At 46.5% G+C, this 14,980-nt stretch overlaps 1 protein-coding gene across 1 annotated transcript in view; it reads left to right on the top strand.

Annotated features, from left to right (window-relative positions):
• eys (eyes shut homolog) overlaps window positions 1–14,980 on the top strand; it is a 275,926-nt gene that overhangs the window by 199,941 nt on the left and 61,005 nt on the right. The window contains exons 24-26 of the mRNA XM_064936327.1: window positions 1,325–1,421; window positions 2,739–2,846; window positions 11,470–11,615. Of these exons, the coding sequence (XP_064792399.1) occupies window positions 1,325–1,421; window positions 2,739–2,846; window positions 11,470–11,615 (351 nt within the window). The remainder of the gene's footprint in view (window positions 1–1,324; window positions 1,422–2,738; window positions 2,847–11,469; window positions 11,616–14,980) is intronic.

Here is a 14,980-nt window from a genome sequence, read left to right on the forward strand (position 1 = left end):
CTCCCCTGACTCTCCGTAACTCTCCCCACCACCCCAGACTCTCCGTAATTCTCCCCACCACCCCAGACTCTCCGTAATTCTCCCCACCACCCCAGACTCTCCGTAACTCTCCCCACCACCCCAGACTCTCCGTAATTCTCCCCACCACCCCTCTCCCTATCCCCTCACCAACCCCCAGACTCTCCGTAACTCTCCCCACCACCCCAGACTCTCCGTAACTCTCCCCACCACCCCAGACTCTCCGTAACTCTCCCCACCACCCCAGACTCTCCGTAATTCTCCCCACCACCCCTCTCCCTATCCCCTCACCAACCCCCAGACTCTCCGTAATTCTCCCCACCACCCCAGACTCTCCGTAACTCTCCCCACCACCCCAGACTCTCCGTAATTCTCCCCACCACCCCAGACTCTCCGTAATTCTCCCCACCACCCCAGACTCTCCGTAACTCTCCCCACCACCCCAGACTCTCCGTAACTCTCCCCACCACCCCAGACTCTCCGTAACTCTCCCCACCACCCCAGACTATCCGTAACTCTCCCCACCACCCCAGACTCTCCGTAATTCTCCCCACCACCCCTCTCCCTATCCCCTCACCAACCCCCAGACTCTCCGTAACTCTCCCCACCACCCCAGACTCTCCCTAACTCTCCCCACCACCCCAGACTCTCCGTAATTCTCCCCACCACCCCAGACTCTCCGTAACTCTCCCCACCACCCCAGACTCTCCGTAACTCTCCCCACCACCCCAGACTCTCCGTAATTCTCCCCACCACCCCAGACTCTCCGTAACTCTCCCCACCACCCCAGACTCTCCGTAACTCTCCCCACCACCCCAGACTCTCCGTAATTCTCCCCACCACCCCAGACTCTCCCTAATCCCCTCACCACCCCCAGACTCTCCGTAACTCTCCCCACCACCCCAGACTCTCCGTAACTCTCCCCACCACCCCAGACTCTCCGTAACTCTCCCCACCACCCCAGACTCTCCGTAACTCTCCCCACCACCCCAGACTCTCCGTAATTCTCCCCACCACCCCTCTCCCTATCCCCTCACCAACCCCCAGACCTCCAATCTGTCTGTGCCGCTGCAGTATCATTAGACGTGTCCACTCCTCTGAGAGGGTAAACTGAGAGGGCTGAGGGGCTGGCAGATGAGAGATTCTACAGGGGCTACTAGTTCCATTAAAATGGACATTCTACTTCCACTCCTTCCATTCACCAGGGCCTTTGTTATCATGGAGCTTGACGTTCGCTGCCTCGCAAGCTGGCCTCTCAGGATGTAGTGAGGCTTACTGATCCATGACCAGCTCATCTATCTTTCAGGATTCCAGGGAACGAGCTGTGAAATTGACACCGACGAGTGTATCTCAGGCCCATGCCAGAACCAGGGCCACTGTCTTGACCGGGTCAACAGCTACAGGTAAAAGGGGATCCGCGAGGCACCTTATATACAGTCTGCATACCAAATGGCCCTGTTTCCGAACCCTATAAGATCTGACCGAATGTAGTGCTCTATATAGGCAACAGGGTGGCATTTGGTACACTTCCATTCATTTTTCAACCCAGAGATACTCACTCTAACAAATAAAGATGAAAATTGCTGTCAGTTTATATGAATTATGGATTATAAACACATACCAGATGATTGATGATTTGATGATTTGATCAATTGCCCACAATACCTGCTCCCATTTAGCACTAATTGCGCTCATGCTAATGAGTGCAATTAATTCCAAGGTGACAATTATCGAATATGGTGAAATTGAGACAAGTAGATAGTGAGCTCCACAGTCTTAAGATGGTGGTTCCCTTATGATGACTCCGGAAGTAGAATGAACACTATCATATACTTATCACAACCGTAATATATTTACAGCCTCTGAACATATTATAAATATATTGATAGTACGGTCTCTGTACATTTAAGCAATAAGGCCCGAGGGGGTGTGGTATATGGCCAATATACCACGGCCAAGGGCTGTTCTTTAAGCACGATGCAACGCGGAGTGCCTGGACATGGCCCTTAGCCGTGGTATATTGGCCATATATCACAAACCCCTGAGGTGCCTTATTGCTAGTTTAATTCAACTGCTTACCAACGTAATTAGAGCAGGACAAAGAAGTGTTTTGTCATAACCGTGGAATACGGTCTGATGTACCATGGCTGTCATCCAATCAGCATTCAGGGCTCGAACCACCAAGTTTATAACATAATATATATACTACATTATGTGCTCTGTACATTATAAGCACATATAATGTATTTACCACAGCAATATATTGTTATTATGGCCTCAGATCAGATGTGTGTGAATAGTGTGATGCTGTTACACTATGCTAAGCATGACCCTGTGATATGGTTAAATGAACTGTTAAATGAACAAAGGCTCATGCCATATTTCCATAAACACTATGCAAAAATAATGCGGCTTCATAACGCGCCCTTTGGAGTGGAAATGAGGTCAGTTCAATGAGGAACCGTCTCCCCTTTTAACAGGACTGTTTATGTGAATCCTTCTTTACAGCTTAGTTTAACGTTTAGTTCAACAGTCACAAACTAAAAGGTCCCGATCAATCCAGATCCGATGTGTAATTAATATCCGATAAAGTCCTCTTCATTGATCTGTTATTTCATCCCTCTTTCCTTCCTCACACGTGCCACTACGAGTAAACAAATGGATTTTCTATTTTGTATGCAAGAGAGGAAATCAATATTAATGATTGCCTTTGTTTTCAGCTGTGACTGTGAGCCTGGGTTTTCTGGCCGACACTGTGAGGAAGACATCAACGAGTGTGCCTCCAGACCCTGCCAAAATGGAGGCATTTGCCAAGACCAGATTAACAGGTTGGTATCTACAGTACCAGGACAATATTCACTTTAATATGTACCTTACCCCGTTACCTTACCTGGTCATTTAAGCTATCACTAAATTAATCATTGAAGCCTTAGTGAGCTAGCTAACACCGTCTTTATCTCATTTGTTTACCTGTATCCCAAATGGAACCCTATCCCCTGTATATGCGCTGTATAGTGCGCTATAAGCCCTATGGGCCCTGGTCAAAAGTAGTGCACTATAGACGGAATAAGGTTACATTTGGAACGCATCCTATCTCTCTGAAGTATTTGTTTTTGAACAAAACAAGTTTAAAATGAGCCCCATGAGGTAGCTATGTTAAACCTAGCGGGGTTATTCTTCGAAGCGGTCCGGACTGCTTCCCAAATGGCACCCTATTCCCTACATAGTACACTACTTTTGACCATTACAGGGTGAAGTGCAATGTGTAATGCATCATTTGGGAGGCAGCAGCAGTCTTATATAACAGGCCTTTCTTCATCCTTGACATAGTTAAGCTGCCATACTAAAGACAGCAGAGTGCATTCAGCAGGAACACATCATGACTCTAGATTGGGTTTCCTTTCCTCCACGGGGTAGGCTTCTTCTTCTCGAGGTAGCTCTCTCTCTCTCTCTCTCTTTCTCTCTCTCCACTCTTCTCTCTTCATCTTTCTCCTTCACTTTCTCCCTCTCTCTCTCTATTCAGCCCCCCTCTCGCCTTCTCTCTCTCTATCTTTTTTCTCTCTCCACCCTTCATCTCTCTCCTTCTCTTTCTCCCTCCCTCTCTCCTCTCTCTCTCTCTCTCTCTCTCTCTCTCTCTCTCTCTCTCTCTCTCTTTCTCTTCACCCCCCTCTTGCTCTCTCTCTCTCTCCCTTTCTCCTTCTCTTTCTCCCTCTCTTCACCCCCCCTTTTGCTCTCTCTCTCTCTCTCTCTCTTCACCCCCCTCTTGCTCTCTCTCCCTCTCTCTCGCTCTTCACCCTCTCCCTCTCTCTCTCCCTCCCTCCACTGTCTTTAATGGGAGTCCTGGGGTTTGTAGTAGGAGGCTGTAGTCCGACAGATGGGCAGAGAAGTCCCAGGGCCAATTTAAGTCCTAAATGGTTTGTCTCCAGTTTGTCTCCTGTCATGATACCTGCTCCCATGGCGACCCAGCATGCACTGCTCATAGCGATCCCCTGACTTGGCAGTTCTGGGAGTTCAGATAAGGTGTGTCCACCCCCCTGTAACGACTCTCTGGTGAAAGCAGACCCTGGATGCATCCCACATGGCCCCCCACTCCCTTTATAGTCAGTAGAGTCCAGACAAGCTGTTCCTCTATTTACTCTGCTGCTCAAACCATCCATCTACTGTACATGGAGATCTGTCTGTATAGGGTACATTAAGAGTGCTGTCCCCTATAGCAGTGAGTTGTAGTGTTGCCCCCTATAGCAGTGAGCTGTAGTGTTGTCCCCTATAGCAGTGAGCTGTAGTGTTGTCCCCTATAGCAGTGAGCTGTAGTGGTGCTCCCTATAGCAGTGAGCTGTAGTGCTGTCCCCTATAGCAGTGAGCTGTAGTGCTGTCCCCTATAGCAGTGAGCTGTAGTGTTGTCCCCTATAGCAGTGAGCTGTAGTGGTGCTCCCTATAGCAGTGAGCTGTAGTGCTGTCCCCTATAGCAGTGAGCTGTAGTGTTGTCCCCTATAGCAGTGAGCTGTAGTGTTGTCCCCTATAGCAGTGAGCTGTAGTGGTGCTCCCTATAGCAGTGAGCTGTAGTGCTGTCCCCTATAGCAGTGAGCTGTAGTGTTGTCCCCTATAGCAGTGAGCTGTAGTGCTGTCCCCTATAGCAGTGAGCTGTAGTGTTGTCCCCTATAGCAGTGAGCTGTAGTGTTGTCCCCTATAGCAGTGAGCTGTAGTGGTGCTCCCTATAGCAGTGAGCTGTAGTGTTGTCCCCTACAGCAGTGATCTTTAGTGGTCTCCTATAGCAGTGAGCTGTAGTGGTGTCCCCTGTAGCAGTGAGCTGCAGTGGTGTTCCCAATAGAGCTGTAGTGTTGTCCCCTATAGCAGTGAGCTGTAGTGCTGTCCCCTATAGCAGTGATCTGTAGTGTTGTCCCCTATAGCAGTGATCTGTAGCGTTGTCCCCTATAGCAGTGATATGTAGTGTTGTCCCCTATAGCAGTGATCTGTAGTGTTGTCCCCTATAGCAGTGATCTGTAGCATTGTCCCCTATAGCAGTGAGCTGTAGTGTTGTCCCCTATAGCAGTGATCTGTAGCGTTGTCCCCTATAGCAGCGAGCTGTAGTGGTGTTCCCTATAGAGCTGTCGTGTTGTCCCCTATAGCAGTGAGCTGTAGTGTTGTCCCCTATAGCAGTGAGCTGTAGTGTTGTCCCCTATAGCAGTGAGCTGTAGTGTTGTCCCCTATAGCAGCGAGCTGTAGTGGTGTTCCTTATAGAGCTGTCGTGTTGTCCCCTATAGCAGTGAGCTGTAGTGTTGTCCCCTATAGCAGTGAGTTGTAGTGTTGTCCCCTATAGCAGTGAGCTGTAGTGTTGTCCCCTATAGCAGTGAGCTGTAGTGGTGTCCCTATAGCAGTGAGCTGTAGTGCTGTCCCCTATAGCAGTGAGCTGTACTGCTGTCCCCTATAGCAGTGAGCTGTACTGCTGTCCCCTATAGCAGTGAGCTGTAGTGTTGTCCCCTATAGCAGTGAGCTGTAGTGTTGTCCCCTATAGCAGTGAGCTGTAGTGGTGCTCCCTATAGCAGTGAGCTGTAGAGTTGTCCCCTGTAGCAGTGAGCTGCAGTGGTGTTCCCAATAGAGCTGTAGTGTTGTCCCCTATAGCAGTGAGCTGTAGTGGTGCTCCCTATAGCAGTGAGCTGTAGTGTTGTCCCCTACAGCAGTGATCTTTAGTGGTCTCCTATAGCAGTGAGCTGTAGTGGTGTCCCCTGTAGCAGTGAGCTGCAGTGGTGTTCCCAATAGAGCTGTAGTGTTGTCCCCTATAGCAGTGAGCTGTAGTGCTGAGCAGTGCTGTAGTGTTGTCCCCTATAGCAGTGATCTGTAGCGTTGTCCCCTATAGCAGTGATATGTAGTGTTGTCCCCTATAGCAGTGATCTGTAGTGTTGTCCCCTATAGCAGTGATCTGTAGCATTGTCCCCTATAGCAGTGAGCTGTAGTGTTGTCCCCTATAGCAGTGATCTGTAGCGTTGTCCCCTATAGCAGTGAGCTGTAGTGGTGTTCCCTATAGAGCTGTCGTGTTGTCCCCTATAGCAGTGAGCTGTAGTGTTGTCCCCTATAGCAGTGAGCTGTAGTGTTGTCCCCTATAGCAGTGAGCTGTAGTGTTGTCCCCTATAGCAGCGAGCTGTAGTGGTGTTCCTTATAGAGCTGTCGTGTTGTCCCCTATAGCAGTGAGCTGTAGTGTTGTCCCCTATAGCAGTGAGTTGTAGTGTTGTCCCCTATAGCAGTGAGCTGTAGTGTTGTCCCCTATAGCAGTGAGCTGTAGTGGTGCTCCCTATAGCAGTGAGCTGTAGTGCTGTCCCCTATAGCAGTGAGCTGTACTGCTGTCCCCTATAGCAGTGAGCTGTACTGCTGTCCCCTATAGCAGTGAGCTGTAGTGTTGTCCCCTATAGCAGTGAGCTGTAGTGTTGTCCCCTATAGCAGTGAGCTGTAGTGGTGCTCCCTATAGCAGTGAGCTGTAGTGTTGTCCCCTACAGCAGTGATCTTTAGTGGTCTCCTATAGCAGTGAGCTGTAGTGGTGTCCCCTGTAGCAGTGAGTTGTAGAGTTGTCCCCTGTAGCAGTGAGCTGCAGTGGTGTTCCCAATAGAGCTGTAGTGTTGTCCCCTATAGCAGTGAGCTGTAGTGCTGTCCCCTATAGCAGTGATCTGTAGTGTTGTCCCCTATAGCAGTGATCTGTAGCGTTGTCCCCTATAGCAGTGATATGTAGTGTTGTCCCCTATAGCAGTGATCTGTAGTGTTGTCCCCTATAGCAGTGATCTGTAGCATTGTCCCCTATAGCAGTGAGCTGTAGTGTTGTCCCCTATAGCAGTGATCTGTAGCGTTGTCCCCTATAGCAGCGAGCTGTAGTGGTGTTCCCTATAGAGCTGTCGTGTTGTCCCCTATAGCAGTGAGCTGTAGTGTTGTCCCCTATAGCAGTGAGCTGTAGTGTTGTCCCCTATAGCAGCGAGCTGTAGTGGTGTTCCTTATAGAGCTGTCGTGTTGTCCCCTATAGCAGTGAGCTGTAGTGTTGTCCCCTATAGCAGTGAGCTGTAGTGTTGTCCCCTATAGCAGTGAGCTGTAGTGTTGTCCCCTATAGCAGTGAGCTGTAGTGTTGTCCCCTATAGCAGTGAGTTGTAGTGTTGTCCCCTATAGCAGTGAGCTGTAGTGTTGTCCCCTATAGCAGTGAGCTGTAGTGTTGTCCCCTATAGCAGTGAGCTGTAGTGTTGTCCCCTATAGCAGTGAGATCCAGCATCTCATAGTACTGTTGTTGTGGTGGTTGGTTTTAAGGAGCTGATGATGGAAGGTTTATAATGTATTCTAAGTGCAGAAGTAAGGGCTTCCTGTAAAGCTGCTGTCATTTAATGACAGGCTGTTTGTTCCCTGTTAGGGCCTAAAGTCATAGGAGGATGGATGGAGAAAACAGGCATCAAGTCATAGGAGGATAGGTGAAGAAAACAGGCATAAAGTCATAGGAGGATAGATGGAGAAAACAGGCATAAAATCATAGGAGGATAGATGGAGAAAACAGGCATAAAATCATAGGAGGTTAGATGGAGAAAACAGGCATAAAGTAGATGGAGAAAGGAGGGTAGATGGAGAAAACATCAAAGGAATTGGCAGTGTTCTCTACTATCAATAATGCCAATATGAAAACAACCGTAACATTTCAAATGGACAGGAGGGCACTTAATACAGAATGACTTAGGATACTACATCACTTATATCAATTATACACACTCTTCACTTGAGTGCTACATTAAAAAATCTTCTCTAGCCATTTTGGGTAAGTGTTTGGTCACCCTATGGGTGTTGTGTTTGGTCATCCTATGGGTGTTGTTTGGTCATCCTATGGGTGTTGTGTTTGGTCACCCTATGGGTGTTGTGTTTGGTCATCCTATGGGGGTTGTGTTTGGTCATCCTATGGGTGTCCTGTTTGGTCATCCTATGGGTGTTGTTTGGTCATCCTATGGGGTTGTGTTTGGTCATCCTATGGGTGTTCTGTTTGGTCACCCTATGGGGGTTGTGTTTGGTCACCCTATGGGTGTTGTGTTTGGTCATCCTATGGGGTTGTGTTTGGTCATCCTATGGGTGTTGTGTTTGGTCATCCTATGGGGGTTGTGTTTGGTCATCCTATGGGGGTTGTGTTTGGTCATCCTATGGGGTTGTGTTTGGTCATCCTATGGGTGTTCTGTTTGGTCATCCTATGGGTGTTGTTTGGTCATCCTATGGGGTTGTGTTTGGTCACCCTATGGGTGTTCTGTTTGGTCGTCCTATGGGTGTTCTGTTTGGTCACCCTATGGGTGTTCTGTTTGGTCACCCTATGGGTGTTCTGTTTGGTCATCCTATGGGTGTTCTGTTTGGTCATCCTATGGGTGTTCTGTTTGGTCACCCTATGGGTGTTCTGTTTGGTCATCCTATGGGTGTTCTGTTTGGTCATCCTATGGGTGTTCTGTTTGGTCATCCTATGGGTGTTCTGTTTGGTCACCCTATGGGTGTTCTGTTTGGTCATCCTATGGGTGTTCTGTTTGGTCATCCTATGGGTGTTCTGTTTGGTCATCCTATGGGTGTTCTGTTTGGTCACCCTATGGGTGTTCTGTTTGGTCATCCTATGGGTGTTCTGTTTGGTCATCCTATGGGTGTTCTGTTTGGTCATCCTATGGGTGTTCTGTTTGGTCATCCTATGGGTGTTCTGTTTGGTCACCCTATGGGTGTTCTGTTTGGTCATCCTATGGGTGTTCTGTTTGGTCACCCTATGGGTGTTCTGTTTGGTCATCCTATGGGTGTTCTGTTTGGTCACCCTATGGGGGTTGTGTTTGGTCATCCTATGGGTGTTGTTTGGTCATCCTATGGGTGTTGTGTTTGGTCACCCTATGGGTGTTGTGTTTGGTCATCCTATGGGTGTTGTTTGGTCATCCTATGGGTGTTGTTTGGTCATCCTATGGGTGTTATTTGGTCATCCTATGGGTGTTGTTTGGTCATCCTATGTGTGTTGTGTTTGGTCACCCTATGGGGGTTGTGATTGGTCATCCTATGGGTGTTCTGTTTGGTCATCCTATGGGTGTTCTGTTTGGTCATCCTATGGGTGTTCTGTTTGGTCACCCTATGGGGGTTGTGTTTGGTCATCCTATGGGTGTTGTTTGGTCATCCTATGGGTGTTGTGTTTGGTCACCCTATGGGTGTTGTGTTTGGTCATCCTATGGGTGTTGTGTTTGGTCATCCTATGGGTGTTGTTTGGTCATCCTATGGGTGTTGTTTGGTCATCCTATGGGTGTTGTTTGGTCATCCTATGGGTGTTGTTTGGTCATCCTATGTGTGTTGTGTTTGGTCACCCTATGGGGGTTGTGATTGGTCATCCTATGGGTGTTGTGTTTGGTCATCCTATGGGTGTTGTGTTTGGTCATCCTATGGGTGTTGTGTTTGGTCATCCTATGGGTGTTGTGTTTGGTCACCCTATGGGTGTTGTGATTGGTCACCCTATGGGTGTTGTGTTTGGTCACCCTATGGGGGTTCTGTTTGGTCATCCTATGGGTGTTCTGTTTGGTCACCCTATGGGTGTTGTGTTTGGTCACCCTATGGGTGTTGTGTTTGGTCATCCTATGGGTGTTCTGTTTGGTCATCCTATGGGGGTTGTGATTGGTCACCCTATGGGGGTTGTGATTGGTCATCCTATGGGGGTTGTGATTGGTCACCCTATGGGTGTTGTGTTTGGTCATCCTATGGGGGTTGTGATTGGTCATCCTATGGGTGTTGTGTTTGGTCACCCTATGGGTGTTGTGTTTGGTCACCCTATGGGGGTTGTGATTGGTCACCCTATGGGGGTTGTGTTTGGTCACCCTATGGGTGTTGTGTTTGGTCATCCTATGGGGTTGTGTTTGGTCATCCTATGGGGGTTGTGATTGGTCATCCTATGGGGGTTGTGATTGGTCATCCTATGGGGTTGTGATTGGTCATCCTATGGGGTTGTGATTGGTCATCCTATGGGGTTGTGATTGGTCATCCTATGGGGTTGTGTTTGGTCACCCTATGAGTGTTGTGTTTGGTCACCCTATGGGGGTTGTGATTGGTCACCCTATGGGGGTTGTGTTTGGTCATCCTATGGGGTTGTGATTGGTCATCCTATGGGGTTGTGATTGGTCATCCTATGGGGTTGTGATTGGTCATCCTATGGGGTTGTGTTTGGTCATCCTATGGGTGTTGTGTTTGGTCATCCTATGGGGTTTTGTTTGGTCATCCTATGGGGGTTGTGATTGGTCATCCTATGGGTGTTGTGATTGGTCATCCTATGGGGGTTGTGATTGGTCATCCTATGGGTGTTGTGATTGGTCACCCTATGGGTGTTGTGTTTGGTCATCCTATGGGGTTGTGTTTGGTCATCCTATGGGGGTTGTGATTGGTCATCCTATGGGGGTTGTGATTGGTCATCCTATGGGGTTGTGATTGGTCATCCTATGGGGTTGTGATTGGTCATCCTATGGGGTTGTGATTGGTCATCCTATGGGGTTGTGTTTGGTCATCCTATGAGTGTTGTGTTTGGTCATCCTATGGGGTTGTGTTTGGTCATCCTATGGGGGTTGTGATTGGTCATCCTATGGGGTTGTGATTGGTCATCCTATGGGGTTGTGATTGGTCACCCTATGGGGGTTGTGATTGGTCACCCTATGGGGGTTGTGATTGGTCACCCTATGGGTGTTGTGTTTGGTCATCCTATGGTGGTTGTGATTGGTCATCCTATGGGGGTTGTGATTGGTCATCCTATGGGGTTGTGATTGGTCACCCTATGGGGGTTGTGATTGGTCACCCTATAGGGTTGTGATTGGTCATCCTATGGGTGTTGTGATTGGTCATCCTATAGGGTTGTGATTGGTCATCCTATGGGTGTTGTGTTTGGGGATCCTATGGGGGTTGTGATTGGTCATCCTATGGGGGTTGTGATTGGTCACCCTATGGGGGTTGTGATTGGTCACCCTATGGGTGTTGTGTTTGGGGATCCTATGGGGGTTGTGATTGGTCATCCTATGGGGGTTGTGATTGGTCATCCTATGGGGGTTGTGATTGGTCATCCTATGGGGGTTGTGATTGGTCATCCTATGGGTGTTGTGATTGGTCATCCTATGGGGGTTGTGTTTGGTCATCCTATGGGGGTTGTGATTGGTCACCCTATGGGGGTTGTGATTGGTCACCCTATGGAGGTTGTGATTGGTCACCCTATGGGGGTTGTGATTGGTCATCCTATGGGGGTTGTGATTGGTCACCCTATGGGGGTTGTGATTGGTCATCCTATGGGGGTTGTGATTGGTCATCCTATGGGTGTTGTGTTCCTGTGAATACAGTTAAATACAGTAGTATAATATTGTCATTCCACCTCTAAATGTTGTTGTTCTTTTTAATACTGCCTGAACTATTCAGCTTCCTATAATCATTGTCATCCCATCACTAATAGTTGTTCTTGTTACTGTCTAGGTTCCACTGTAATTGCCCAGCTGGATATTTTGGCACCTTGTGTGACCTGGATATTAATGAGTGTGAAGTTTCACCTTGCCTTCACGAGGCCGTCTGTATCAACGAACCTGGAGGCTTCAAGTGTGTCTGTCGCCCTGGAAACGCAGGTAAAGATGATTTCATTTTAACCCATTTTAACCACAATTCTAAAAGCTACTTTCCCCGTTAGGGCCACCGTAGGACTCCTTTACCCCTCGGTGACAAAGAGATCAATGTGAGAGGGCTTCAGCTTAGCAGGACCATGGTGTGTCTAGCTGGATGCTTCATGATATCAGGACCATAGTGCGTCTAGCTGAATGCTTCACGATATCAGGACCATGGTGGGTCTAGATGGCTGCTTCATGATATCAGAACCATGGTGGGCCTAGCTGGCTGCTTCGTGATATCAGAACCATGGTGGGCCTAGCTGGCTGCTTTGTGATATCAGAACCATGGTGGGCCTAGCTGGCTGCTTCGTGATATCAGAACCATGGTGGGCCTAGCTGGCTGCTTCGTGATATCAGGACCATGGTGGGCCTAGATGGCTGCTTCATGATATCAGAACCATGGTGGGCCTAGATGGCTGCTTCGTGATATCAGGACCATGGTGGGTCTAGCTGGCTGCTTCGTGATTGTCTGATGCTGGAACTGGCTAAAACAAACCTTAAAGAGAAACTGTCTGCAACACAATGGGTGATCATTTTAATTAATCGTATTGTACACACAGCACTTGTACACACCCTTTGATATAATGTTTCAAGAGTGGTAACAGGAGATAAATCCAAAGTACTTGTTTTAATCTAAAGGTAATCTGTCTTCAACTGTGTCTGCATTCTGTTGGTCTGTTATTTCATTAGGCTCTTTAGTTTCACCACTACATTCTGTTATTTCATTAGGCTCTTTAGTTTCACCACTACATTCTGTTATTTCATTAGGCTCTTTAGTTTCACCACTACATTCTGTTATTTCATTAGGCTCTTTAGTTTCACCACTACATTCTGTTGGTCTGTTATTTCATTGGGCTCTTTAGTTTCACCACTACATTCTGTTATTTCATTAGGCTCTTTAGTTTCACCACTACATTATGTTATTTCATTAGGCTCTTTAGTTTCACCACTACATTCTGTTATTTCATTGGGCTCTTTAGTTTCACCACTACATTCTGTTATTTCATTAGGCTCTTTAGTTTCACCACTACATTCTGTTGGTCTGTTATTTCATTAGGCTCTTTAGTTTCACCACTACATTCTGTTGGTCTGTTATTTCATTAGGCTCTTTAGTTTCACCACTATATTCTGTTATTTCATTAGGCTCTTTAGTTTCACCACTACATTCTGTTATTTCATTAGGCTCTTTAGTTTCACCACTACATTCTGTTATTTCATTAGGCTCTTTAGTTTCACCACTACATTCTGTTATTTCATTAGGCTCTTTAGTTTCACCACTACATTCTGTTGGTCTGTTATTTCATTAGGCTCTTTAGTTTCACCACTACATTCTCTTATTTCATTAGGCTCTTTAGTTTCACCACTACATTCTGTTATTTCATTGGGCTCTTTAGTTTCACCACTACATTCTGTTATTTCATTAGGCTCTTTAGTTTCACCACTACATTCTCTTATTTCATTAGGCTCTTTAGTTTCACCACTACATTCTGTTATTTCATTAGGCTCTTTAGTTTCACCACTGCATTCTCTTATTTCATTAGGCTCTTTAGTTTCACCACTACATTCTGTTGGTCTGTTATTTCATTAGGCTCTTTAGTTTCACCACTACATTCTGTTATTTCATTAGGCTCTTTAGTTTCACCACTACATTCTGTTATTTCATTAGGCTCTTTAGTTTCACGACTACATTCTGTTATTTCATTAGGCTCTTTAGTTTCACCACTACATTCTGTTATTTCATTTGGGCTCTTTAATTTCACCACTACATTCTGTTGGTCTGTTATTTCATTAGGGCTCTTTAATTTCACCACAATATTGTTGTTTTGCTCCGCTACCCTCCATTTAGGACATGTTATACACACAAGACACCTATATTGAGCTTTTTTTGTTGTTGTTAGAGGACCAATCTAATTCTGCTTCCTGTCAGCTGGTTGGAAGATTAATTTCATTTGTCTTCTTCACTGTATCATCAATTTATCCTTTTCCAGTGGAAACAGGGGAGGGGGGAACTCTCGGAGGTATTGCCACTCTGGAGAGCAACAGAAGAGCCGGACACGCATGGCCCAATTCCCAACTGAAGATGCTTCTTTTATTCTTAGACCCCTATGTCGCTCAGCCTCGGCTGCTTCCCAAATAACACTGTATTCCCTGTACGGTGCACTACTTTTGACCAGGGCCCTGGTCCAAAGTATTACACTATATAGGGAATAGGGTGCCATTTTGGATGCAACCATTGTACAAGTCATTACTTTCTCCCCTTCCCTCTAAGCTGGTCTGAGGAAACAGATAGTGTCTGCCCCAGGGAGCAGGGCCAGAGGATATATTTTGGATTGGTTCAACCAACCGACTTCAGCTTCCAAAGAAATATTTGCTCTAATAAGACATGTAACATAACTTTTTCAAGAGAAGAGAGGGAACAAAAAAGTGTGTGTGTAAAAACAGAGAGAAAAGGGGAAAGAATGGAAGAAAAATAGATGAAAGAGTGAAAGGGAAAGGAGAAGGATTTGGCAAAACCTTAATATGGCTTCGGTCTAGTGGTTGAATTGGCTGCTCGGGGGCTTGATCTAGGCACATAATGATTTGTAAATTGAAAATGTGTTTTTATGCAGCTGCTATAGTGTGTCATCTGCTCCCGCCAGTGAAATACTGTAACTCATTGTGTCACTTTGATGCTATTATCAAATTTATTCTCATATTGCTTCGCTTCATCCATCAGGGAAGGCAAAGCCCCTCTCCAAATGGGATGTCAACATTCATTCCAACTCGTTTCAATGGTTGACATGAAAATATAGTCGTCAGGTGTTATAGCGAGGGGCTTTTACATTCATTTGAATACAGATTTATGGGAGAATAAATGGTGAAGTTTTCAGAATACATGCAAGCGTCAGAAATGTGTTGATGTAATGAATTTGGTTATCAGTAGGAAATTGCACATATGAGCGATATCATGTTCAAACTAAAACACATTTGGAATCTTATTTAGGTGAATCATCCACAGTGTGAGAAATATGCAGCAAGGGATCTTAGATTTGGTATGCTATTTGTTTTATTTTGTCAAAATAATCAAATTCTTATTATACGTAAGGTAAAAAGTGAATTTCTGTCACATAAAACTAATAGAGAAGTCTGATTTAAAACACTATTCAAGGTCTGGTTGGTAATTATGGCCCCATGAAATCCCCAAAACATTCCTGCATGAAATATTTTACCACCAGCACTGATGAAATAGTTATTTGGTTGTGCAAACCACAGTTTGTCCAGGTGGCTGGTCTCAGATGATGCCGGATGTGGAGGTCCTGGGCTGGTGTGATTACTTGTGGTCTGGT

Source organism: Oncorhynchus masou, chromosome 24 (genome assembly GCF_036934945.1).
Source record: "Oncorhynchus masou masou isolate Uvic2021 chromosome 24, UVic_Omas_1.1, whole genome shotgun sequence".
NCBI lineage: Eukaryota > Metazoa > Chordata > Actinopteri > Salmoniformes > Salmonidae > Oncorhynchus > Oncorhynchus masou.